This window comes from Cynocephalus volans, chromosome 6 (assembly GCF_027409185.1).
Source record: "Cynocephalus volans isolate mCynVol1 chromosome 6, mCynVol1.pri, whole genome shotgun sequence".
Lineage (NCBI taxonomy): Eukaryota > Metazoa > Chordata > Mammalia > Dermoptera > Cynocephalidae > Cynocephalus > Cynocephalus volans.
Window position 1 is genome coordinate 99,658,023 of NC_084465.1, and position 23,862 is coordinate 99,681,884.

A 23,862-nucleotide genomic window follows, 5' to 3' on the forward strand; every position below is an offset into this window, starting at 1 on the left:
CTAAGAGCAGGTAGTACCAATGTATTGTTCTAGAGCACAGAAATGGAAGGAAAACGTCTAAGTTCTTTTTATGAAGCAAGTGTAATTTTGATACCCATACCTGATAAAGAGAGAACAAAAATAGGGAATTACAGACCAATATCACTTACAAATGAATATCCATACAAAAATACTAAATAAAAAATAAACAATCCAAAAACACATTAAGAAATAATTCAAGTTGGATTTATGCCAGGAATGTAAGGTTGGTTCATTATTAAGCAATTCATTAATACTATATACCATATTAATAGAGCCATGGAGAAAATTCACAACCATCTCCATAGATATAGAAAAAGTCTGTGACAAAATTCAACAGCTATTCCTGTTTAAAAAATAAAAAAAACACTCAAGAATACTGGAATTGCACTCTCAATATAATAAAATACCTATACATCTTACTCTTAAATCTAGCCTCTTACTTAATCTGGCATTTCTGCTAAGGTCAGAACCAAGCTAAGGGTGTGTACTACCTCCACGAGGTTTAACGCTAAACAAGAGGTATGAGCAACTAAACAGAAGAAGTCAGAAGCACAATCTGATTCACAATCACAAAGAAGGTAGTGAATCTGTCTCTATTTGCGGATTATATGGTAGTATATCCTAGAGAATCGATAATAAAAAGAATTCAGTAAGGTAGCAGAATATAAAATTAGTAGACAGAAATCAATTGCTTTCATATACACTGATAATATGCACTTAGAGAATACAATGGTAGAGAAAACTCTATTTACAATAGCAACAAAGATGATTAAATACTTGGGAATAAACTTCAGTTACACATAAAATGTACATGAGGAAAAATTTTAAACCTTCCTGCAAGACCCAAAAGTACACTGGAACAAAAAGATTTCCTCATTCTTGGATAGGACAACTCAACAACATAGAGTTAATTTATAAACTTACCACAATCTCAATAAAATATCAACACTTTTTAAGGAGCTAGATAAGTTGATAATCAAGTTCATGGAGAAAAATAAACAAGCAATAGCTGGGGAAACACTGAAAAAAGAAAGCTATCAAGGGGACTAGCCGTACTCAATAGTAAAACATACTACAAAAAGCCTCTAATCACTGTGGTTTTGGTGCATGAATATAGGAAAACCAATGGGACCAAACGAAGTTCAGGAAAGACCCACATGCAAACAGAACGCTAGTATATAGTAAACATGGCACAGCCAGGTCAAAGATGCACTTTTAAATAAATGATGCTAGGACACCATGTAAAAAGATAAAATTGGATCCATATCTCATAGCATACATGAGAATAAAGTCTAAATGGATCAGAGATCTAAATGTAAAAAATGAAACTACACAAGTACTAGAAGAAAATGTATGTGAATTCTTATACAACCAGGGCCTAGAGAAAGATTTTCTATGACTCAAAATCCAGAGGCAATAAAGACTAATTAATTTGACTATGTAAAATTAAAGCATATGGCAACGAACACCACAGGCAAAGTCAAAAAGTAAAAACAGAAGGGACCCCCTCTGTTAAGCCTCCCTCCCCCTCTTCCCTGGGCTCCACACCCCCTGCATACAGTGTGATTTCAGCCTGGCAGGTACCACACTACACCATAACTGTTGAACTGCCTGTCTCTCCTATTAGTTCAGGGGACCTTGACCTTGACTACACAATGGAGTTGCAGGGGAAGGCAGAGAAGGTCTCCTGTCAGGGATGCCAGGGCCACATCTCAAAGGAGCAGGTAGAGCCAGGGAAGGGAGCCTTCTTTCTCCTGGGTGTCCCTAACACTCAGTCAGCTCAGCACTCCATCAGGCAGGTAGGTGGACGCAGGTACCTGGGCTCCGGTAGAGGCTCTTGGGCAGAGAGGGCGAATGAGTGTCCATCAAGGCCACGATCTTCATGTGTCCGTACTGCCTGGCCAGCATCCGGGCTGTGACTCCACTGTGGTCTCTCGTGTCCACATTGACACCCTGTGAATGCCCATGAAAGAAGAAAAGTTAGGAGCCTCCCCTTCGAAGCGCCAACACTGCCTGGGCGGCTGGCCCAGGAGGAGAAGAGGAAGTGGCTGGTTCTGACCACTAAGTGAGGAAGGGGCGCAGGCTTGCTTGGTTCACAGGCATGAGCTGGCTCCTACTCTTCCTTTTTTTCCCCACTCTTCCTTTTTTTTAAAGATGACTGGTAAGGGGATCTTGACCCTTGACTTGGTATTGTCAGCACCACGCTCTCCCAGGTGAGCCATGGGCCGGCCCCCCACTCTCTTCCTAATGACAAGAATAAGTGGGGCTTCAGGGCCACGTCACAAGGAACAATCATCAAGCCATCTCAAAGCAGCATGCCAGGCTCATGACCTCACTTGAGTGGAGAGGGGCTGTCATGCTCCCGTGCAGGTGAGCAGGGGACAAAGGGAGACACCAATGGCCAGGGCGGAGAGCCCAGCCTTTGCCTCCTGCACCCGGGCTCCGTCCTGCTCGCTTCACTTCTCATCACAGAAAACACTGGACATGATGATTCACTAAAGGAGAAGACTTTTAAATCATAATCAGAATGAGAGCACCACCCTCTGCAACAGAATTTGGTCACTTTATCCATAGCTCTAAAATGTACTTATAGTTTTTCAGCATAAGAAGTCCACATCTGTGACCCTATCCTAAGGAAATGACCCTAAATACTGAGAAGCTTTTATACACAAAGATGTTTAGCACAAGATGTTTGCAATAATGAAAACCTAGAGACAACTTAAATGCTCAGGGAGGATGGAGGGGCAGCTATATCACAGCCATAAACGTTGATATTTACAAATAGTTGGTATAATCAAGTTGACAAAAGATCATGATACAAAACTATAGTACCAAAATATCAGACTGTACCCCTAAACATGGTCAATTACAATATGTCAATTAAAAAACAAAACTATATATACATTACAATTGCAACAAAACAAAAAAGTACACCGAAAACAATACTGGAAGGAAACATGCCTGAAATGTTAACACTCCTTTTAAGCAGTAGGATGATGAGGATTTCTCCAATCTTCTTATCTTCTGTGTTTTCTTTTCTTTTTTTTTTTCCCCTTTCTCCCTTGGTGCTTTCTAAATGTACTTCTGTAAGCATGTTTACTTTTGAAACTGGAAAAGTCCAACAAGTATTCTATTTTAACAGTTCCGACCATGCAGTCTCAGATCTGATGGTGGGAGGACAATCAGCAGGAGGAAGTTCTAAGCTTAGACATGTATGGCCCTTTGACCCGACGATTCCACCTCTAGGAATTTAACCTGAAGAAATACACTGAGATTCAGGGTTGTTGCTGCAGCAGTGAGCACAGTGAGAATCAGAGAGAACCTACAGTAGGGGATTTGGGAGTTAAGTGAGAATATACCAACACATGGAGCATTGCCCACCGTTTATACCAAGGGTGAGAGTGTTTGCAGTGGCGTGGATGGGCCAGCACAAAATGTCATTAAGAGGAAAAGAGCAGATTACGATACACTTTGCATAGCATGATTCCATTTTGACTTGATATATATCTAGAAAAAAACTAGGACACTTGCCGACATGTGAACATGTGTTATCGCCAGATGACGGGATTATGCATGATTTTTGCTTTCTTTTTGCTTCACAGCATTTTCTTTTTTTTGGTAAAACATCCCAATAGGATTTATTTGCTATTGTTTTATAGCAAGTATATACCACTTGTATAATAAATATTTATGTATGTACTTTTCCTCGCTATTTTGAAAAACTATGGTGAACCTACAGTCTTGGGCCCAGTACAGAAAGTGATTACCACAACCACACATCTCTCTGGTAAGAAAAAAGTGCATTTTTACAAGAGTCTAATGAGTTTTACTTTCTGGAAATCCCCCTACCTTCCAGAGCTTTGGTTAGAAATCAGCTATGAAACTTTCAGCCTTAAAAGGTAATTTCTAGTTTAAGTTTAATAGAAGGAACCCAAAGGCTTCAATCAGATAAAAAAGCATCTTTACCGTAGGGTTTTAACTCACTATCTGTTTTTAAGCCAGGAAGACTTCAACTTCAGATTATACTTAAGGGGGGAAAAAGCACTAATACCATTGTTTAGTAAGAAATGGGAAGAAAACAGAACCAAGAACGAGATGGTCCCTGGGGTGAAGGAAGAAAATAGTAGACTCTGCATCTACTTATCTCTTAAATTTTTTTCTATTTTTGTTCCTGTCTTATAACGTACATATTACTAGAGAAGTACATAGTCAAAATTCATTTTAACATGAAAGTGGGATCAAAAAGTTTAGAAACCCTAGAACAAGATTATTCCAAAAGCATGAATCAACTGGAGGATCAACTCCTTCTTAAAGAGAGGCCCAAATACACTCAAATAATCTTCTTCTGCCTGAGCTGCTGGGGCCTGGCCCCGCTGGGAGGAAGAGGGATGGGCACATGGAAGGCAGCCACAGCCCTTTCCCACCTGCTGAAGAGGACTGGGTGCCTAGCCCTGTGCAGTTCTCCATCTCAAGGAACAGAGCCAGGCTCTGCGGGGGCAGGGTAAGAGATGGGGGTGTCTCCCAACCACCACCACACCCCAGTTCCTTGCGGTCTAATGACAACTGAGCAGTAGGGATTCTGTGGGGAGCGGAGGAGCTTCCAGGCAGGACTGGCCATCAGGCCATCAGGCCACCTGCTGCAAACCCTCTCTCCCCACACACATACATCAAAGCAATCACCTGGAATTGACCAACATCTTTCATTCCTGAGCTAGAGAAAGAACTCAACGTTCGTTTCCTGAGGATGATAATTGTGAGTGATTATGAAAGAAAAGAGTCTTGTTTTTAGGAAATATATACTAAAGTATTTAGGAGAGAAGAGACATTATGTCCATAACTTACTTTCAAATGGTTGCAAAAAGATTGTATGCATATTATGTACAAATATATAGAGACTGATCAAGAAAATGAGGTGAAATGTTAATGTTTGGGGAATCTGGTGAAGGCACACAAATTCTTTGTACTATTTTGTACCTTTTCTTTGGCTGCAATTATTTCAAAATGTAAAACTTGTCCAAAATAAATCCAGTATAATTTGTTTTCCCTTAATATAAACTGCCTATACATAATCTCAGACCCATCTGGGGGGTAAAGATACCAAATGAGGGTACAATCTGCACAGCAGATAAATGATTTAAAGTCTCTGATTTTCCAATGTTTTCCTTTTTAAAAAAAAAAAAAAAGATGACTGGTAAGGGAATCTTAATCCTTGACTTGGTGTTAGCACCATGCTCTCCCAAGTGAGCTACTGGCCATCCCTATATAGGGATCCAAACCCGTGGCATTGGTGTTATCGGCACTACACTCTCCCAAGTGAGCCACAGGCTGGCCCTATTATGTTTTCCTTTTTAAAAATTATAAGAGTATCTGTCTCTTATGACTTCCAGTTCTACCTTATTTAAAATCAGACTCTAAACTTAACAGCAGAGGTTAGGCTTTTTCCAGTTCTGGGCTCCTATCCGTCTTGACTCTATGATAAGTTTTATGTGAGTTCATGTGAGTGGAATTACCTTCAAAGAATAATTACTTGCAGAAAAAGAAAACCAATGATGAATAGAGACATGAAAATATGCTCAATCTCACAGGAAATCAGGGACAAGCAAAAATCAACAGGACACAACTCATCTGATTTCATGTACCAAGTGAGGGTGTGGGAACCAAAAAGTATAAAACCTAGCAGGAGGGGTGCAAACTGGGACTACTAGGGAGGAAAGTGAACGCTCTCTAGTGAAGATGTGCCCACCCCACACACTAAACATTCTCCTTTGAGGAACACCCCCGATCTCCTAAAGACATTCCCACACGTGCTCAGGAAGATGTGCAAGGAAGGTTAACTGCAGCACTGTTAGGAAGAGCGAAGGGAAACATAATTTAAAGGAAAGGATAAAGCTAATCTATTCACACACTCCATAAACATGGAGCAGTCAGAGTGCGCAAACTTCATCTACATGTAGCAAAACCTTGCTGAATGATACATACAGTCTGATACATTATTTATATAAGTCCTTTTTAAAAAATTTTTCTTTATCAGGTAATAGGAACTAGTACATAAATCTTTAAAGTATTCAAAACAAGTCTATACACTGCTTAATGATATATAATATGTGATAAAAGTATAAAATCAGGGACAGAAAAGATACACACCAACATCTGGACAATGGTTACCTCTGGAGAAGGAGGAAGGTAGATGGAATCAGAAAGGGGTAGAAAGGAGCCTTCAGTTGTACCCTTTAAAAACAAAAAGCAAGAGCTGAGCAACCAAGGCAGGATGTTAGCAGGTGTCAGATATAGGCACTGGACTCATGCGGGATGGCCTCTATAATTTTTGTATGTTTAAAGTACTTCACAATTTAAGATGCGTAATTTTTACTGCTCTGGAGAGTGTAAATTGGTATAACTTACTCTTTGGACGGCAATTGGGCAACATCCATGTACAGACTCTGCTTACCCTTTACCCAAAAGTTCTACCTTTAGTCTGTGCCATACAGATGTGCTCACATGTGTGTACCCATGCACAGCGCTGGTCATAACAGCAAATTGTTAGCAATGACCTCACTCTATCTGTAGACCACTGTTAAAGAAATTGATTCATTCCTCCAGGGGAATACTTTGGCACCATAAAAAGAGAGAGAGCTACTGATACACTGATATAGAACAACCTCCACGATAGTTAAATTTTTTTAAAAAAAAGGCAAGGTGGGCGCAGCTGTGTGTGCAGCTGGGACAATGCATTATGTACATGGGTAGATACGCAGAGACTGGCGGCCATGTAGGGCTTGTACAGACACCCACAGAGGGGTGATTGGGAAACTCAGGTATAGGGTGGAAGGCAGGCTTACCATGTGCCCTCTGCCTCATCAGCACGTTTACCATGCACACGTTCTGTCCCCAAATTCTTTTTTAAAAAGAGATGCCATATTAAAATTCCATTTCTCAAAAAGTTTCCACCAATAAATAAGAATAAAACTATCCAAATTAGGCAAACATTAACTAGAAAATTAGGCTAAAAACATAAACAGACAATTCATAAAAGAAATACAAATGGCCAGAAATATATTTTAAAAATGTCCAACACACTAATAATTATAAGCTAAAATGAGATGCTTTTCCTTTTCCACTCTTTTCCCCCTAAATTAGCAAAAACTTAAAAGACTGATTAACAGCCAGAACTGGTGAGGACAGAGAAAATGGGCACCTTTGTATACTCCTGGAAGGAAGGACAACAGAGACAACCTTTTTAGTAGGAATTTGTTACGACCTACTGAGTTTTTCCCGTACTACATTTTTTAACAGCCTTATTGAGACGTAATTGATGTACTCTACAATTCACCCATGTGTACAATTCAATGGCTTCTAGTATATTCAGAGCTGTGCAACCATCACCACAATCAATTTTAGAACACTTTTATCACCCTAAAAAGAAACCCAGTGCCCTTTAGCCATCACCCCTCCCCTTTCTCCCCCAGAACTAAATAAATACTAATCTACTTCCTGTCTCTATGGCTTTGCCTATTCTGGACATTTCACATAAATGGAATCACACAGCATGTGCTCCAGCGCGTCTGGCTTCTCTCACTCAGCATAATGTCTCCAAGGTGTGTCCAGGTCATAGCGTGTGTCAGTGCCTCATTCCTTTCTATGGCTGAATACTATTCTGCTGTATAGATACACATTTTGCTTATCAATTCATCAGCAGATAGACATCTGGATTGTTTCTGATTTGGGCTATTATGAGCAACATTGCCATGGACATTTGTGTACAAGTTTCTATGTGAACATGTATGTTTTCAGTTCTCTTGGGTAAAGACCTAGGAGTGGAATTGCTGGGTCTTAAGGTAACTCTAGATTTAACTGTTTGAGGAACTGCCAGACTGTTTTCTGAAGAGGCTGCACCATTTTACGTTCCGACCAGCAACATCTGAAGATTCCAGTTTCTCCACGTCCTCACCAGCACTTGTTATTATCTGTCTTTTTCATTACACACATCCTACTGGTTTTAATTTGCATCTCCCTGATGCCTAATGTCAAGAATTTTTTCATTTGTATTGTCTTCTTTGAAGAAATGTCTATTCAGATCCTTTGCCCATCTTTTAATTGTCTTTTAATTTAATTGTCTTTTTATTAGGAACTATTACATTTAAAATGTGAGCACCAAGAATCCGTCTTGTAGAAATATACAGAAATAACTGTAAGTGTGCTAAAGCTGTGCACTAGAAGATATTCCCCGGAGCACTGTTTATAATTGCAAAATATTGGAAACCTAAATTTCTACTAATAAGAAACTGATTAGATTAATTATAGCTCAGATTATACATGGAATACTGTACAAGGATATCTATGGTATATTAAGTGATTTTTTAAACAGTTACAGAATATACATACAATCTCATTTTTGTCCAAAACAAAAAGCAATGTGTCTGCAATTGTCTATAGACCTAACTTTATATGGCAGAGGAAAAGTCTTCGGGTATTCTCTTTATCAAACCAAGTGGGTATCTCGGTGAGTAGCAGGGGTGATTGAAAAGGGAGGAAGATCTCTGCCTTCTTATCCTATATAATTTTTCTAAGTGATGAAATTGTAATTGCTACTAACTTTTAAAAATATTTTTTCCATACTTTTCAAATAACAGTATCTTGAAAATTATTGCAGGAAAAGGTATCTGTTTTACTCACCACTAATGCCTAAGCACCATTCAACACTTGGCAGCAATAGATATTCAATGGAAAATGTACTGAATAAATGAATGAAGAGCAGTTATTTCTGTGTAAAAGAAAATTCTGTTATAGTTTAGACTTCAGTGAAATGACTCCTCATTTGCTGTGACTAAATTAGAATCTAATAAACCAGGTCACTTACGTGATTCAGAAAATACTGCACGATTATCTCATGGCCAGCGGCTGCTGCTTCCATCAGAGGAGTAAATCCATATATTGGCTCCCTGCAAGATGGGGGCCACAGGCAGATGATTAGCAGAGAAGCTCTGCCAAGCAAAAGCTCCCCTGCTGAAGACAAAACCAAGCCAGTGCATGAGTCACTTCATGCTGAGTGTAGAGAGCTCTCTCTCTCACGAGGATTAACGGGGTGAGATAAGAAAACTTGATAGGAACACATCAGCTTCATTGGCTCTTCCAGTGTCTGTCTCTAGCACCAGTCCTCAGTCCTACAGACAAATCTGTCTCCCTATCTCCCTCCTTCAAGGCTGTCTCCACCTGCAAGTTCCTAAATCTCCACCTTAATTAATTAATTAATTAATTTTATTTATTTAATTTATTTATTTTAATATTATTTTTTTAAAAGATGACCTATAAGGGGATCTTAACCCTTGGCTTGGTGTTGTCAGCACCATACTCAGCCAGTGAGCAAACTGGCCATCCCTATATAGGATCTGAACCCATGGCCTTGGTGTTATCAGCACTGCACTCTCCCAAGTGAGCCACGGGCCGGCCCTTAAATCTCCACCTTAATCATACTCAAAAAACAGCTGTGGATGCTCTGCTGGTGCCTGCCATATGGAAAGGGGGTTATTACCATGACATGCTCTAGACACCACCACTTCTAGCTTATAAAGCTCAGGACTGTTTTCAAAGCATCACTTCATCTGATATATACGAAAGGCAGGAAAGAGAAAGGAATTAGCCTTTAATGCATGTCATTCAAACACCATTCACTCTGTTAGGCCCGTGGCATATGATGAGACATGTCATTCTAATAACTCCATGACAGGGATGTTGCTATCCCCAGTTTTCAGAAAATGAAACTCTGAGGGCCCAGTGTCACCGGACAGATACATGAAAAATTCCACGCCTGGGTGGGACTCTGTCCATTCTACTCCTTCATCCTGGTCCTGAACCTCACGTAGCGAGGCGGGGTGGCCCTGACCTCTGGTTAGCTGCTCTATGGCTGCCCTCCTTAGAGCTAGATGAGGCCCCGCCCTCTCCTCTGGCCACTTAAGATGTGGTCAGCACCTCACGTTGGCATTCGCTCCACTGTCCAGAAGGAACTTCACCATCTGCTGGTGGCCGGCGCTGGTGCAGTGAAAGAGGGCGGTCCAGCCCTGAATGTCCTTCATCTCCAGCTCAGCACCTTGCTTCAAGAGAACACAGAAGGCTCATCAGGGCCTCATCTCTGTGCATAGGGCAGCCACCCCTAGGGCCGCCAGGCTGAAAGAATCATACAAGAAACATGCATGCCATAGCCTGCAATGGTTCACGTCTCTGTCAGAGCTGTGGGGAACTCCTCAGGGTTCTGGGCAGAGCCCTTGTAGCTCACCTGGAGGAGAAAGTAGGCGATGCTCTCGTTGCCACAGCTGGAGGCCAGCATCAGTGGAGTCTGCCCTTCCGGGGTCGGCACATTCACACTCACCCCTGCCTCGAGCAGCAGGTGCACGATGGTGTCGTGTCCGATGTAGGAGGCGTACATCAGCGCAGTCCAGCCACCGCCGTTCTTCTTATTCAAATCTAACTCCCTCCTACACAAATGCAAGATATGCTAGACATGCTCAGCTGTCACACAGGTGGGGCTGACCAGAGCCAGTCACAAGGCTGGGCAAGGCCAGGCAAGACGAGCTGGCAGAAAGCAGAGGTTACCTCCTGCCCTGCATGTCACTGTAGTGGGGACAAAGCAGGCAGGTGACTGCCTTTGGAAAGTTCCTAGCATTTGTCTCCCTTCTAAGCTAGACAGGTGGTACTCAACAAGGGGACGTTTGACAAACTCTGGAGACATCTTTGGCTATCACAACTGGGGAAGGAAGAACTACTGGCATTTAGCAGATGGAGGCCAGAGATGCTGCTAACATCCTGCACTGCACAGGACACTCCCAAAGTGAAGAATGACCTGGCCTGAGCTATCAATAGAGCTGAGGGCCAGACACCCTGGCGTGGAGCCCTGACCACCTATGCCCACTGGCCCAGTGTTGGGTGGAGAGGGACAGCAAGAGAAGAGGCAGGGACTTGGATGACAGGCAAGTCCTGTTGCAAATGGTTTCTCTTTTGTTACCTCATGATACAGAAACGTTCTGGAAAAATCTGTGACAACAGAATCCCATTTTTCTCACTGATTTCTATGAAAATTCTGGAAATGCGTTTTACCACAGGAAAATAAAATTGTGGGCTTCCCAGCCCAGACTTCGGGATTGGGGTATGGAAGTTCCATTTTAAAACAACACCCACTGCCAGGAGCATCTGGCACAGCAGTGTCCCACACCCTTTCCCCTTCCACAATTCTTGCCTCTGGTGGCAGTAACACCTGACAATGACCCACGTGGTTTTTGCCCCTCATGGACTTGAAATAGAGCTCCCCACACCCTCATAACATACGCTATCTGCTTCTGTAAAATTGCTTGCTTAACCTAAGTAACTCCATTTTGTCCCTTGTCTGACCTGCAGACTACCCCCGTCTTCTGCATGAGAAACCGCTGCCCTTCTCACAGAAACAAAAAACAATTACACAGAAACAGGAGCCATACACAGTGAATTATTACATGAGAACAGGAACCATACACAATGAAAACTTGTATGCTTGATTGCTCGAACGGCTCGTTCTTGGCCTTTGTGACCTAGCTCCCTATCTTGCTTTGTGCACCTGGAAAAACCCATGTGCCAACGGGATCTAGTTTTTGCCTTTAAAAACCCTACAAGACCAAGGAAGACCGCTCTTCCTTGGTTGCCCCTTGGGAGATGGTCGCTGGCCAGTTGGAGTGAATAAACTGCCCTTTTCTGCACGAGTGGCGTATAAGTGCATTTCTTGTGGGAGGGTGCCTCACAACATTTTGGAGGCCCCAGCGAGATTGTTTCTCTAGGAAGTATATCCCTCCCTGCACTTATCTCCTAGGAGAAAACAGAGAAGCTGTTCCTCCTCTTCTCCCTGGAGGCAGATGGGACACTTTATTCACTCCCCAGGTAGGTGAGATCTCAGTAAGGGATGGTGCACCAATGGTTGGACTTATGGGAGGCTGGACGCAGCATTAATTCCCCTAACTCCTTGGGCTCCTGAGACATCACTGAGCCCAGTGGTGATTTGGATTTGGATTTGGGACTTGCAAGTCAATAGAAATTATATATTTGGGACTTGCAAGTCAATAGAAATTGCGTATTTGGGACTTGCAAGTCAATAGGAATTGTGTTTCTGTGTTTCTTGTTCTTGTTCGTCTTTGTCATTGTGATTGTTGTGTCTGTGGATATCTTTGAGTAATTTTGGACATGGCCACTTTGTCTTTTGTGTATTGCCAGTTGTGTATTTTTGTGTGTCATTAACTGTGGTCTTATATTACAAATGGGATAAATTTCTCCAAACAGGTCTATGGGACAACCCCCTTACATACAGGTTTGGATTGATATAATCTCTGACAAGCCGTCATGACTAAAAAGGTGCCATAAAAAATGTCCCAAGGTGAATGGAAATAGAACACCATCTGTGCTTTTAACTAAGCCTTCTCTTCCAGCTTCTCCAGAGAAGAGCGCCTCCCCTATAGCGCCCACCCCCCCCGTACTCTCTGATGCCTCTGAAGACCCAAGGGGGCTTTAAAAATTGAAAATAAGCTAAGAGTATTTCCTTTAATAATTTCTTCTCCCTTCACTGGAGAAGATTTAAAAATTTGGGGAAGGTTGATGATAAGTTAAACAGCAGTAGTTCATAACAGCAATGATTTAATCTCTGAATATACTGTAACCAAAGAAAAGAATTTGAAACACTGTTGTAGGACTGCTAGATTAGTCCCAGAATGTCAACCTCATTTTTGATTAATTGGCTTTTGTTACTTTATGTCATGCTGACCTTATTGTTAAACACAGGTCTGTTTGCATTCTTTCCATTCATGGAGAAAATGGGGAAAACATTACTTTTAAGTTGGTTGAAAGTATTAACTGACAAAACACCTCAGAAAAATGTGAATTAGGCAGTTAAGAAAGCATACTCTGTTCATTACTTTAAAAAATATATAGTCTTATTAACTCCACAGTGTAACAGTTGTCAGAGTCAACATTTAGGTCTGGCAACTTTGTCAAAAACCAATTGGCCAGAACTATGGGTGTATTTCTGGACTTTCTTTGCCTGTTTCCCATACTCAGAGTGGCACTGCCTCTCCCTGCCATTCCTCCAAACCCCCATCTCACTCCCCCACCTGATCCTGGAACTCCTTCATTCTCAGAAAAACCTCAGGGCCTTATCTCCCTCCTGGAGACTGTTTTTCTTTACCCACCAGCCTACATGGGATGATTGTCAGCAGCTCCTGCAGACTCTCTTCACGTCAGAAGAATGCAAGTGGATCTGGAGGGAGGCCCTGAAAACTGTTACCGGTCACAATGGCTGAAACTCTGATGACCCTGTTTGCCTCGAACGCGTGTTCCCCTCTAACAGACCTGGGTGGGACCCAAACACAGACCAAGGTAAGGGGGCTCTCAACCTGTATTGCCACACTCTCCTTAGGGGACTCCACACAGCAGCCCAGAAGCCCACTAACCTATCAAAAGTAAGTGAAACGATTCAGGGACCAAACGAAACCCCCACTGCTTTCCTGGAAAGCCTAATGGAGGCTTACAGGACCTACACTCCTGTGAACCCTGAGATCCCAGAGAACTGGTGGGCGATAAATATTGCCTTTGTTATCCAGTCAGCCCCAGACATTAGGAGAAAGCTTCAAAGACAGGATTTAAAGGGAAATTGTTATCTGAGCTGGTTGAAATTGCCCAGAGGGTCTTTAACGACAGCGATAGTCCAGAAGAGAAACAAACCAAAAAGCTAGATCTTAAGGATGCCTTCTTCAGCCTCCTGCTGGCCCAAGTAAGCCAACCTCTCTTTGCCTTTGAATGGACTGACCCCGGGGGAGGATACTCTGGACAATTAACTTGAACTCACCTCCCCCAAGGATTTAAAAATTCCCCAACCTCATTTGATGAAGCTTTCAGCCTCTTTGTTGCCGAGATGTGAGGCATTGCCAAGGGGGTGCTCACCCAAGCCCTGGGACCACGGAATAAGCCTATCACCTACTTCTCCAAGAGGTTGAACAGTGTAGCCGCAGGATGGCCAACCTGTCTCCAAGCCATAATGGCAACTGCTTTACTAGTAAAAGAGGTCAACAAGACATATGCTTAGTGGCCCCCCCACTGTGTACAGACTCTCTTCACCTGAACGTTGGCTCACCAACTCCTGCTTCACCCAGTATCAGTCTTTACTTCTAGATCAGCCCCTAAAAATCACGGCTCTAAATCTGGCTACCCTCCTCCCGGATGACAACCTAACCGAGCCTGTCCATGACTGCCTCAAAACAATCGAGAGTCTCCGAGGCCTCCGGCCTGACCTGACTGATGTGCCCTGGACAGAGCCTAATGAAATGCTGTTCACTGATAGAAGCAGTTTCATCTCCAATGGAATCAGGTATTCCGGGACAGCCATGGTAACTTTAGATTGGGTCATTTGGGCTCAAGCCTTAAGCCAAAGAACAACTGCTCAAAAGGCTGAACTCATAGCCCTAACACACACACAGGCTTTAAAGCATGGAAAAGATAAAACTGTTAACATATATACTGACAACAGATATGCTTTTGAACTGCCCATGTTCATAGGGCCTTATACAAACAGAGTGGACTATTAATATCAATAAATAAATAAATAATAAAGCAAAATACTAGCCCTCCTCGAGGCCATATGGTATCCAAAAAAAGTGGCCATTATACATTGTCCAGGGCACCAGAAAGATAACTCGTCTGAGATCCAAGGCAAAGCTGCTACAGATTTGACTGCCAAAGAGGCGACATTAAAACCAATGGGGCCATTTCACTCCTTAATAGTCGTTCCGGCACCTCAATTGCCACCGACCCCCCATTATACTAAAGAAGAAGTAAAACATGCTAAGATCTTAAAAGCCTCCAACAATGCCATGAATTAGAAAATTCTGCCAGACCACAGGATTTATTTGCCACAGGCTCTAGGCAGATTGCTGATTAAATACATACATCAAGGAACACACCTTGGATCCACAAAATTAACTGAACTTTTAAAAAATATGATTACATCTAAGATCTTGACAAAATAACAAAAGACATTGTTACCAGATATGAAATTCGTTCACAAGTAAATCCAGGGCCAAAATCAAGGCTGCGCAATTGGAACCAGAACGCAAGGAACCAACCCTGGCAAACACTGGGAAATTGACTTCACCGAGGTAAAACCTGGACAATATGGGTATTGCTACCTTTTGGTGTTCATAGACACTTTTTCTGGATGGGTAGAAGCCTTTCCTACCAAAACTGAAACCGTTCAGATAACACTAAAAAAATTGTTATGAGAAATTGTCCCCAGATTTGGCCTACCTATAACCTTGAGGCCTGACAATGGTCTGGCTTTCACAACCCAAATTTCCCAATTATTAGCTAAAACATTAAAAATAAATTGGAATTTACATTATATTTGTAGGCCACAAAGTTCAGGACAGGTAGAATGAATAAATCAGATTTTAAAAGAAACAATTACAGGGCCGGCCCTTGGCTCACTCGGGAGAGTGCAGTGCTGATAATACCAAGGCCACAGGTTTGGATCCTATATAGGGATGGCCGGTTCGCTCACTGGATGAGCGTGGTGACGACAACACCAAGCCAAGGGTTAAGATCCCCTTACCGGTCATCTTTAAAAAATAAATAAATAAATAAATAAAATAAACAATTACCAAATTAAAACTAGAGACTGGTGAGAACTGGGTGAGCCTCCTTCCCTTTGCCCTCCTAAGGACTAAACGCACCTCCTACATACAAGGAATTACACTCTCTCTGTTGTCCTGCCTCAGAGATGATAAACTTGCTGAAATCACTAACCATAACCTTCTTTAGTCTATGCCAGATTCACCCCTTGGTCAGAGAGGCCTACCCACCGACAAAAGCAATTGGTCAATTCTGCAAAAGGCCTCCTGGAATTTGAGAGGGGTTACATTGAATCTATCAATCAAATTGGGAAAAACTGACATCTTAACAATATTGTGTTCTAGTCCGTGAACATGAAATGTCTTTGCATTTATTTAGATTGTCTTTAATTTCTATTGGCAGTATTTTGTAGTTTTCAACAGACAAGTCTTACATGCTTTTGTTAAATTTGTTCCTAAACATTTTATTCTCCTCAATGCTATTGTGAATGAAACTGTTAAGTTCATTTTCAGACTGTTCATTGCTAGTATACAGAAGTACAATTGCTTTTTTCATTTTAATCTCAGGTCCTCAAACTTGCCAAACATGTATAGTTCTAGTAGCTTTTTGCATGGATTCCTCAGTATTTTCTACACACAGAATCATACCATCTATGGATAAAGACAGTTTTACTTGTTCCTCTCCAATCTGGACCTCTTTCTTTGTCATGAGTAAACTGGCTAGCATAGAATGCTGGCCCTATACAATGCTGCATAAAAATGACAAGACTGGACATGCTTGCCTTATTCCTCAGTTTATGGGAAAAGCACCCAGTTTTTCACCATTAAGTATGATGTTAGCTGTGGGCTTTTTGTAGATGCACTTTATTAGATTGAGAAAGGTGCTTTCTATTCCTAGTTTATTGAGAGTTTTTCCAATTAAATAACAATTTTAAAATGTAAAGTGCTTTGATAAAAAAATTTACACCAAGTGGTCAATCTGACAATGTTGTAAAAAGTTAATTTTTTTCCTCTTTGCTGTGGTCATTGTTTCCTACACAGAGCCTGGACCTATCTGAATGCGCAGCAGCAGCTACACCCATACATAAACCACACAATCAGACCAACAAGGTGGATTATATGTAGCTCTAGAAAAACCTGTTGTTTCTATACCAACCATTCAGGTGTTATTACAGACAGCCTTGCATTAGTCAGAAAACAAATTAAAAAAGAGAAGAGTCATATAGTAATAATAAAAATTGGTTTAAAAATCTTTTTCCTGGTCACCCTGATTAATGAGTACAGTCAAACTCCTTGTCTGACATACTAAGTACAACAAATTACGTACCGATGAATCAACGATTTGATTCCTTCCTAAAGAGGAATTGGGAATGAAATAGAGCTCCCTACACCCTCATAACGGATGCTGCTTCTGTAAAATTGCTTGCTTAACCTAAGTAACTCCATTTTGCCCCCTGTCTGACCTGCAGACTACCCCCGCTTCTGCATGAGAAACAACTGACCTTCTCATAGAAACAAAAAACAATTGCACAGAAACAGGAGCCATACACAATGAAAACTTGTATGCTTGATTGCTCGAATGGCTCGTTCTTGGCCTTTGTGACCTAGCTCCCTATCTTGCTTTGTGCACCTGGAAAAACCCGTGTGCTAACAGGATGTAGTTTTTGCCTTTAAAAACCCTACAGGACCAATGCCCGAAGCTGCTCTTCCTTGGTTGCCCCTTGGGAGATGGTCGCTGGCCAGCTGGAGTGAACAAACTGCCCTTTTCTGCATGAGTGGTGTGTAAGTGCATTTCTTGTCAGAGGGTGCCTCACAACAGACTACACACAGTAAGCCACACCAGGCAGTTACTTTCCATTCACAAGCATCTCCTCTGACTGTGGGATGCAGGCCCAGGCAGCCATTCCAGAAGGTCCTGATCCCAGGAACACAGTGGCAGCCGCTGGCCGGGAGAGCTGTGTGGAGGAGCCTCCGAAGTGGGACTCGAAGCGACCCAGTCTAGGTGCACACTACCCACCACTATGCAGTGCTTAGTTTCACACAGAAAGGAATCTGCCCCAGGCAAGGCATCTCTCTGAGGCTCTTGGGCCTCCCTCAGCCCTGTCCTCCCTTCTGATGCCTCCAGCTGCTCTCGGGCCCCCAGGCTGTGTCTACTGTCACCAGGCCTCCATCTCAGCTAGGGCCAAAACCTCAGTCAGAACCCAAACGCCTCACCTCTTCTCCTCTGGAACTGTTCTATGCACTTTACCAGGACACCCAGACTTAAGAGCCTGTGAATTCCAAAGGAGAGAAGTATAACGGGGGCTTTGATGAGGCTGTGAGGGGGTGTGCTGACTGCATACTCAGCTACTTATACCTAAGGCCACCGGGTAAAGGAATTCCACAGGCCCTCCTTTACCGAGGTGCAACTGTACTCCACTGGCCTAGTGCTTGCAAGTGATGGCTACGCCTTGACAACTGGGAATTCATCGAGGCTGTGCCTTGGCTCACCAGGAACTGGAAAAGGCACACGGAGGCACAGACATAGATCCATTGCACCAAGTTAGCAAACAAGCAATGGAAACAGAGGAAGCATGAAGCATGGTGGAACATCAGGGGTGGAGGCGAGGAGACAAACCCTTTCCAAAAATTACATGAAGTGTCACATTGTACTGTGAGCAATACATAGCCACGGGCCCCACCTTGGGCTCCTTGTTGCACTGGGACTTCGTATTTGTACACAGATTAGTAAAACTGGCAGGTGGGTAGGGGGTCAGGAGGCCATCCCCAGCAGGGAGCTAAAGGCTCAGCCTCTCTCCTCTTCTGCAGCAGAAGCTAGAGGGGAGAGGAGAGCCTGAGGGATTCAAATGAACCCTCTGGGAAAAGAAGGCCCCAGGGTGTTGCTTTCCAATTTTATTTTTGTTTTGTTTGTTTATTTGTTTTCGCATTTCTGCAATCAGTGAAAAGCACAAAACTACTCTGGTTCAACGAAACTATGCATTACTCTTTATAAGCCTATGATAAAAGTTTAAATTGCCTTTGTCTTCCTTCCTTGTCAGCATTCAACTGCCTGAGATGGGGGGGCTGACATATCCCACATGCACTAAGTGTCTCCAACTGGGTGCAAGCCCGTCGTGTGGGTGAAGGCAGGCTCCCATGCCCTCTTACCGCTGCACGCACTCTTTCACCACATCATACTGGCCGATGGAGGCAGCCGTGTGAAGGTCCAAGGGGACATCCAGATCCTCCCGGCTGATCTGCGTTCCCGGCCCGTGCCACATGGACAAGCTGCGGCTCAGGAGTTCCGGCTCGCTGGCCTCGTCACTGAGCTCGGACATCGCTGCGGAGGGAGGCCCAGGGGTTAGGTCTTTCCTTCCTGGGAATGAAATGGGCCTGTCACACTCCTATTGTGATAGGCCGTGACATTACTTCCCTGTCAGACCCAGCGCAGTCAACTCTGGGACCAACGGAGACAACCTTTTGTTAAGCAGGGTGCAGTGTGGGCAGCTCCACCATCCTAACGCTGGTGAGCTTGCTACCAGACAGAAAAGCAAAGCATATATGGTGACTCATTAACTTCTCTTCTCCTTTGATCCAAAGATCCCACTTCTAAATGGGAATTCTCCAGGAACTCTAGGAGCCTGACAACCTCTCAGATGGACAGTGAAGAAATGCTAATTGGGTAATTTGGCCAAATCAGCTCCTGGGTGTGGTGGGAAAGAACCCTGGATTTAGGGTTAGATCAAAATTTAGCTTTGCTACTTAGCACTTCCGATCTCTAGTTCCTCTGTCTAATGGGGACATGATATCTCAAAGGAGCTGCTGATAAAAAAAAAAAAAAAAAAAAAAAAAAAAAAAAACAAACATGGGTCTGGCTGGTTAGCTTAGTTGGTTAGAGTGCAGACTCCTAACACCAAGGTCAAGGGTTCAGATCCCAATATGTGCCAGCTGCCAAAACAAAAAAGCACATGGAAGAACTGATAAGCAAAATCCATTCTTCCATGTGTTTGTTTTGTTTTTTGTTTTTTTGTATGGCACATCCACACAATTGAATGCTACACAGTGATAAACAGAAGGAACCAACAGTTGATACACTCAACACATGAATGAATCTCAAATGCATTATGCTAAATGGAAAAAGCCAGACTTGAAAGGCTACCTACTGGGGGCTGGCCGGTTAGCTCAGTTGGTTAGAGTGTGGTGCTGACAACACCAAAGTCCAGGGTTCAATCCCTGTACCAAGCAGACGCCAAAAAAAAAAAAAAAAAAAAAAAAAAAAAGGCTCTCTACTGTATAGTTCCATTCATAGGGCATTGTGGAAAAGGCAAAAGAGGTGGAGGACAGATCAGTGGTAGGGGCTGGGAGACCATAAAAGGGCAGCAAGAGGAAATTTTGGGGGTGATGGACCTGTTTCTGTATCTTGACTGTGGTGACAGACACATGACTCAGTGCATTTATCAAAACTCATAGACCTGAATACCAAAATGAGTGATTTTTGCTATGTATGTTTTGAGTGTAAATTAACTTTTTTGAAAAACAAAGGAAAGAAAGCCCCTAGTACAGGAACTAGAATGTGATTAGTGGTGTTCAGAAAGTGTCAGCTGAACAGGAACCTACCTATGTGTTCCTTGAGGGTGGGAGAGATAAGGGGGGAAATACGTGGGCTGGTAAATTGGTGGGGTGACAATTTTCTTGAGATGGGACAACACCAGTAATGGCACATCTGTGACTATGAGAGTCCTTTACTCTGGGAATCCTACCAAAATCAAGGCCAAGTCATAGCTTCGTAGTAGAATCCGTGGGTTCAGGAGTGACAGGAAGCAGGTGAGAGAAGGGAGAGGAGGAAAAAACAAGGCCATGTCGTTCAGATGACCTAAAGGTACCATGGTAGTTCACATGAGCCATTAGGACCTCAGTTTCTACTAAAGAATGCTTCTGAGCCCCAGGTGACAGCCAAGTTGGCCAAACAACAAACAGGCCACCAATCTGGGGACAAAGAGTTTGCTGGCCCTTGTCGTGAGTATGTGTAAGAGTGAGGTGCAGTAAGCAACAAAGTTTGAGGCAAAACCTTGCTTCCTGGAACCACCACCTCTTCACAGTGGCAGGGCCTGAGATCATGCAGCCCCTCACTTTGTAGGTGAGAAACCCCACCCTGCACAGTTCCAGCCAACAGAGCCTGGATAAGAATCCAAATAACCTGGGAGTCAGTTCAGGGCCCATTCCAATACATCCCTCAACACTTCCTGGGGAATGTCACTTCAACTCCAAAAGCCTCCTCCAGGGTGGGGCCCGTGTTCTTTCCACTCACATCCGACACCCCCAAAGCGCTGATGGACAGTCGGAACCAGCCCCAGCCCCAAGGAGACCATGGAGGGAGAACTCGGATGCCAAGGCACTACAAAACCAGTACTATTTCCTTTATCGTCCTGCCACATGACACACACTCCACAATGATGGAGAACAGCTATTCACAGAATGACAATTCTATTCATGCATACATTTGTATACACCTAGAAAGTTTCCTGCATCTCGTCTCCAGAACTTGTTTTCAGAAGCAGCCCTGGGGATGGGAACTTTTAATTTTCACTCTATCTTTGGTTCTGTCCATTTGGTGAAATGCTAAGTACCTGTACTTAAACATTTTTTTTTTTTTTAAAAGCTTAATTAAAAAAATATATTTGAGGGCCGCTCGGGAGAGTGCGGTGCTCATAACACCAAGGCCGCGGGTTCGGATCCTATATAGGGATGGCCGATTCGCTCACTGGCTGAGCGTGGTATTGACAACACCAAGCCAAGGGTTGAGATCCCCTTACCGGTCATCTTTGGGGGGGGGGAAATATATATATATATATATATATATATATATATACACATATTTGATGCAGGTGGCGACTGTCACGCCCACCGTGAGGAGGTCCGCCGAAGCCCCAGGGACACCCCTTCCGCGCGGCCAGACGGGTTACGGCCACCCGTGGATCTGCTGGGGTCCTGGCCGTCCGCCCGAGCGCCTACAGCCACTAACGCTCCATCCTCACGACGAGACACGGGCACCGGGATCGACGTCCCCGCTCCGCAGTCTCCGCTCCAGAGAAGCCGAGACTTGGAGCCGTCCCGGCACGCGGCGGGCGGCAGGTGCCGGCACTTAGGGGGGCGGGGACGCTACGGAGCCTACCTGCGCTGGGCCTCGGGCCTCGGGCCGCCCTCGGGTCGCCGCCAACTCGCTGGCCGCTCGCGCCGCTCCCTCGCCGGGACACCGCCCCCCCCAGCCCCGGGCGCCCGCCCCGGAAGTGGTTGCGGGAGGGCGCGGGGCACGCCGGGACGCTCGCGGATCCACGCCGCGGCAGCTGCCGGACGCCGTGGGCTTCGCGTGTCCTGCACCCGGACCTTCCGGTCAGCTCGCCCATCTCGCCGCGTGACGCCCGCGGCAGCCAATGAGCACAGGGAGGTCGCCCTGCCCCGCCCCTCCTCTGGCCAGGGGAACTAATCGTGTTGCGAGAGAGGCAGAACGCGCCAAGTCCCGAAAGAAGAGCAGGGGGGAAGCGGTTGGCGGTCCAGAAATGCGAGGTGACCGGAGGCGGACCCGAGGTGAGTGGCCTCGGGCCTGTCGCAATTGCAGAGATGAATGTCAGGGGCTGGACGGGACGGGGGGGCGGGGAAAGAGGGCTGGTGATGGGTGGGAGGCGGGGCAATAGGCTTTAAAAGCTCGGCGGAGACCGTTGGCGTCTCGTTGCCAGAACAACCTGCCACCTCGTGGCGGGCGGGGCTGACGGCGGGGCTAACGGTCTGCAGCCAAGAAACGGACACGGAGCCGGAGTCAGAGTTCAGAGGAGGCTCCGAGCTTCGCCCTCTGCAGGGTGAGCCGAGCTGCTCAACTTGGTGTTCAGGACCCTTCACGACCTGGTACGTTTTCACCGCAGATCCCAGCAACTAACACCCTTTCCCCCACAAACATGTTGGGCATTTTTCACTCCTCTGAGCCATTGTACATGCTTTTCCCTCTGCCGGTAGTGCCTTCTCCTCCCCTAGTGCCTGTCTACACCTTGGTGATTCTGTTGCCCCGTGAAATGCTGTGACCTGCATTGTCAAGCAGAGTCCTGGTTCCCCCAAACACCCCCAGGTGTGTGTACCAGAAGGGTCCCACCCTGCTGCTCCCAGTTCAGAATGCACCAGGCACCTGCACTCCATCCTAGGAGCACAAAAGAAGCAAGAAGCCCCCCACTCAGGTCTCTTGCCACTGCCCTGACTGGGGAGGGAGGGGGCACTGACTGCAGAACCATAGCCAGCCAGGGCTGGGTCAGGGGTGGGGAAAGCAACACTTTTCCCGTTTTATAGGCACATCGGCCTCTCCAGCCACAAGGGTTCTCCAGACATTGGCTCTAAAGTACCATCTCCCCCCATCCCTAAAGGCTTCTTGTTCTCCAGGGATCAGGACCTTCTCCTTTTTAGACTGAGGTACAAAAGGGGGACTGGTCCAGTGTCTGGGTATAGGGACTAATTTGAGTGGCATACCCCCAAATCAATATCTTTTGGAGACTCCAAAATGTCTCAAATCTATTCAGTTGTAAGGGCAGTAAAGGGTAGTGGGGCTTGAAATTCCCCTAACTGATTCAAATTCTATTTTTGCCATTTACTAACTGCTCTGAGTCTATAAAATGGAGATAATAATAGTATCTTATGTTATGTGGGATACACACACATACACAGTCATGTGCCACATAATGATGTTTTGGTCAATGAGGGACCACATATATGACAGTGGTCTGAACAATAGCTATACCATATAGCCTAGGTGTGTAGTAGGCTGTGAGAAATGCCCTCACCCGTCCAAGGCCAAAGGATGGACACACAGAGACACAAGGTACAGGGAAGCAAGACTTTAATTACAGCCTTGCAAGGTTCAGGTGTCTGACGGACAGGCGTATGGAAAAGGGCTAGTAAGCAATTTATTCCCTAGTGCGCAAGTCCCTGCCTCCTCATTGGCTGAGAGTACTACAGGGTGCACAGTCTTCCAGGATGATGTCTAAGATTACCCCAATTTACTACCCCCTTGTAAAAAAATTTCTTTGTATGAGGGCTCAGGACAAGCACGAGAAGAAGGCCTGCTGAAAAGGAGAAACACTAGGGAATGAAGAGAACAATAAAGGGCTAGTAATGCATTACCATCTCAAGGAGAACTTTATCTATTCAGCAACCCCCCAGGAATGGGCTGGATCAGTCAGACAACTTTCAGGCT

The 23,862-nt window shown here is 44.5% G+C and overlaps 2 protein-coding genes across 9 annotated transcripts in view; one reads left to right on the forward strand and one right to left on the reverse strand.

Annotated features, from left to right (window-relative positions):
* The window catches only part of ANKS3 (ankyrin repeat and sterile alpha motif domain containing 3), a 35,183-nt gene extending 13,300 nt beyond the window's left edge, over window positions 1-21,883 (reverse strand). For 5 of the 8 annotated variants that reach the window (XM_063099094.1, XM_063099093.1, XM_063099091.1 and 2 more), the window contains exons 1-6: window positions 21,802-21,881; window positions 18,798-19,005; window positions 10,292-10,490; window positions 9,988-10,109; window positions 8,879-8,960; window positions 1,839-1,974 (exon numbers count right to left, since the gene is read on the reverse strand). In XM_063099094.1, coding sequence (XP_062955164.1) covers window positions 1,839-1,974; window positions 8,879-8,960; window positions 9,988-10,109; window positions 10,292-10,490; window positions 18,798-18,967 — 709 coding nt within the window. In that variant the 5' untranslated portion in view covers window positions 18,968-19,005; window positions 21,802-21,881. Of the gene's footprint in view, window positions 1-1,838; window positions 1,975-8,878; window positions 8,961-9,987; window positions 10,110-10,291; window positions 10,491-18,797; window positions 19,006-21,801 lie in introns of those variants that run through there. The other 3 variants (XM_063099090.1, XM_063099096.1, XM_063099097.1) reach the window with 3 other exon arrangements.
* Window positions 21,884-21,990: 107 nt separating this feature from the next.
* The window catches only part of DNAAF8 (dynein axonemal assembly factor 8), a 32,089-nt gene continuing 30,217 nt past the window's right edge, over window positions 21,991-23,862 (forward strand). The window contains 1 exon segment of the mRNA XM_063099569.1: window positions 21,991-22,214. The gene's annotated coding sequence lies outside the window, so the exon portion shown is untranslated.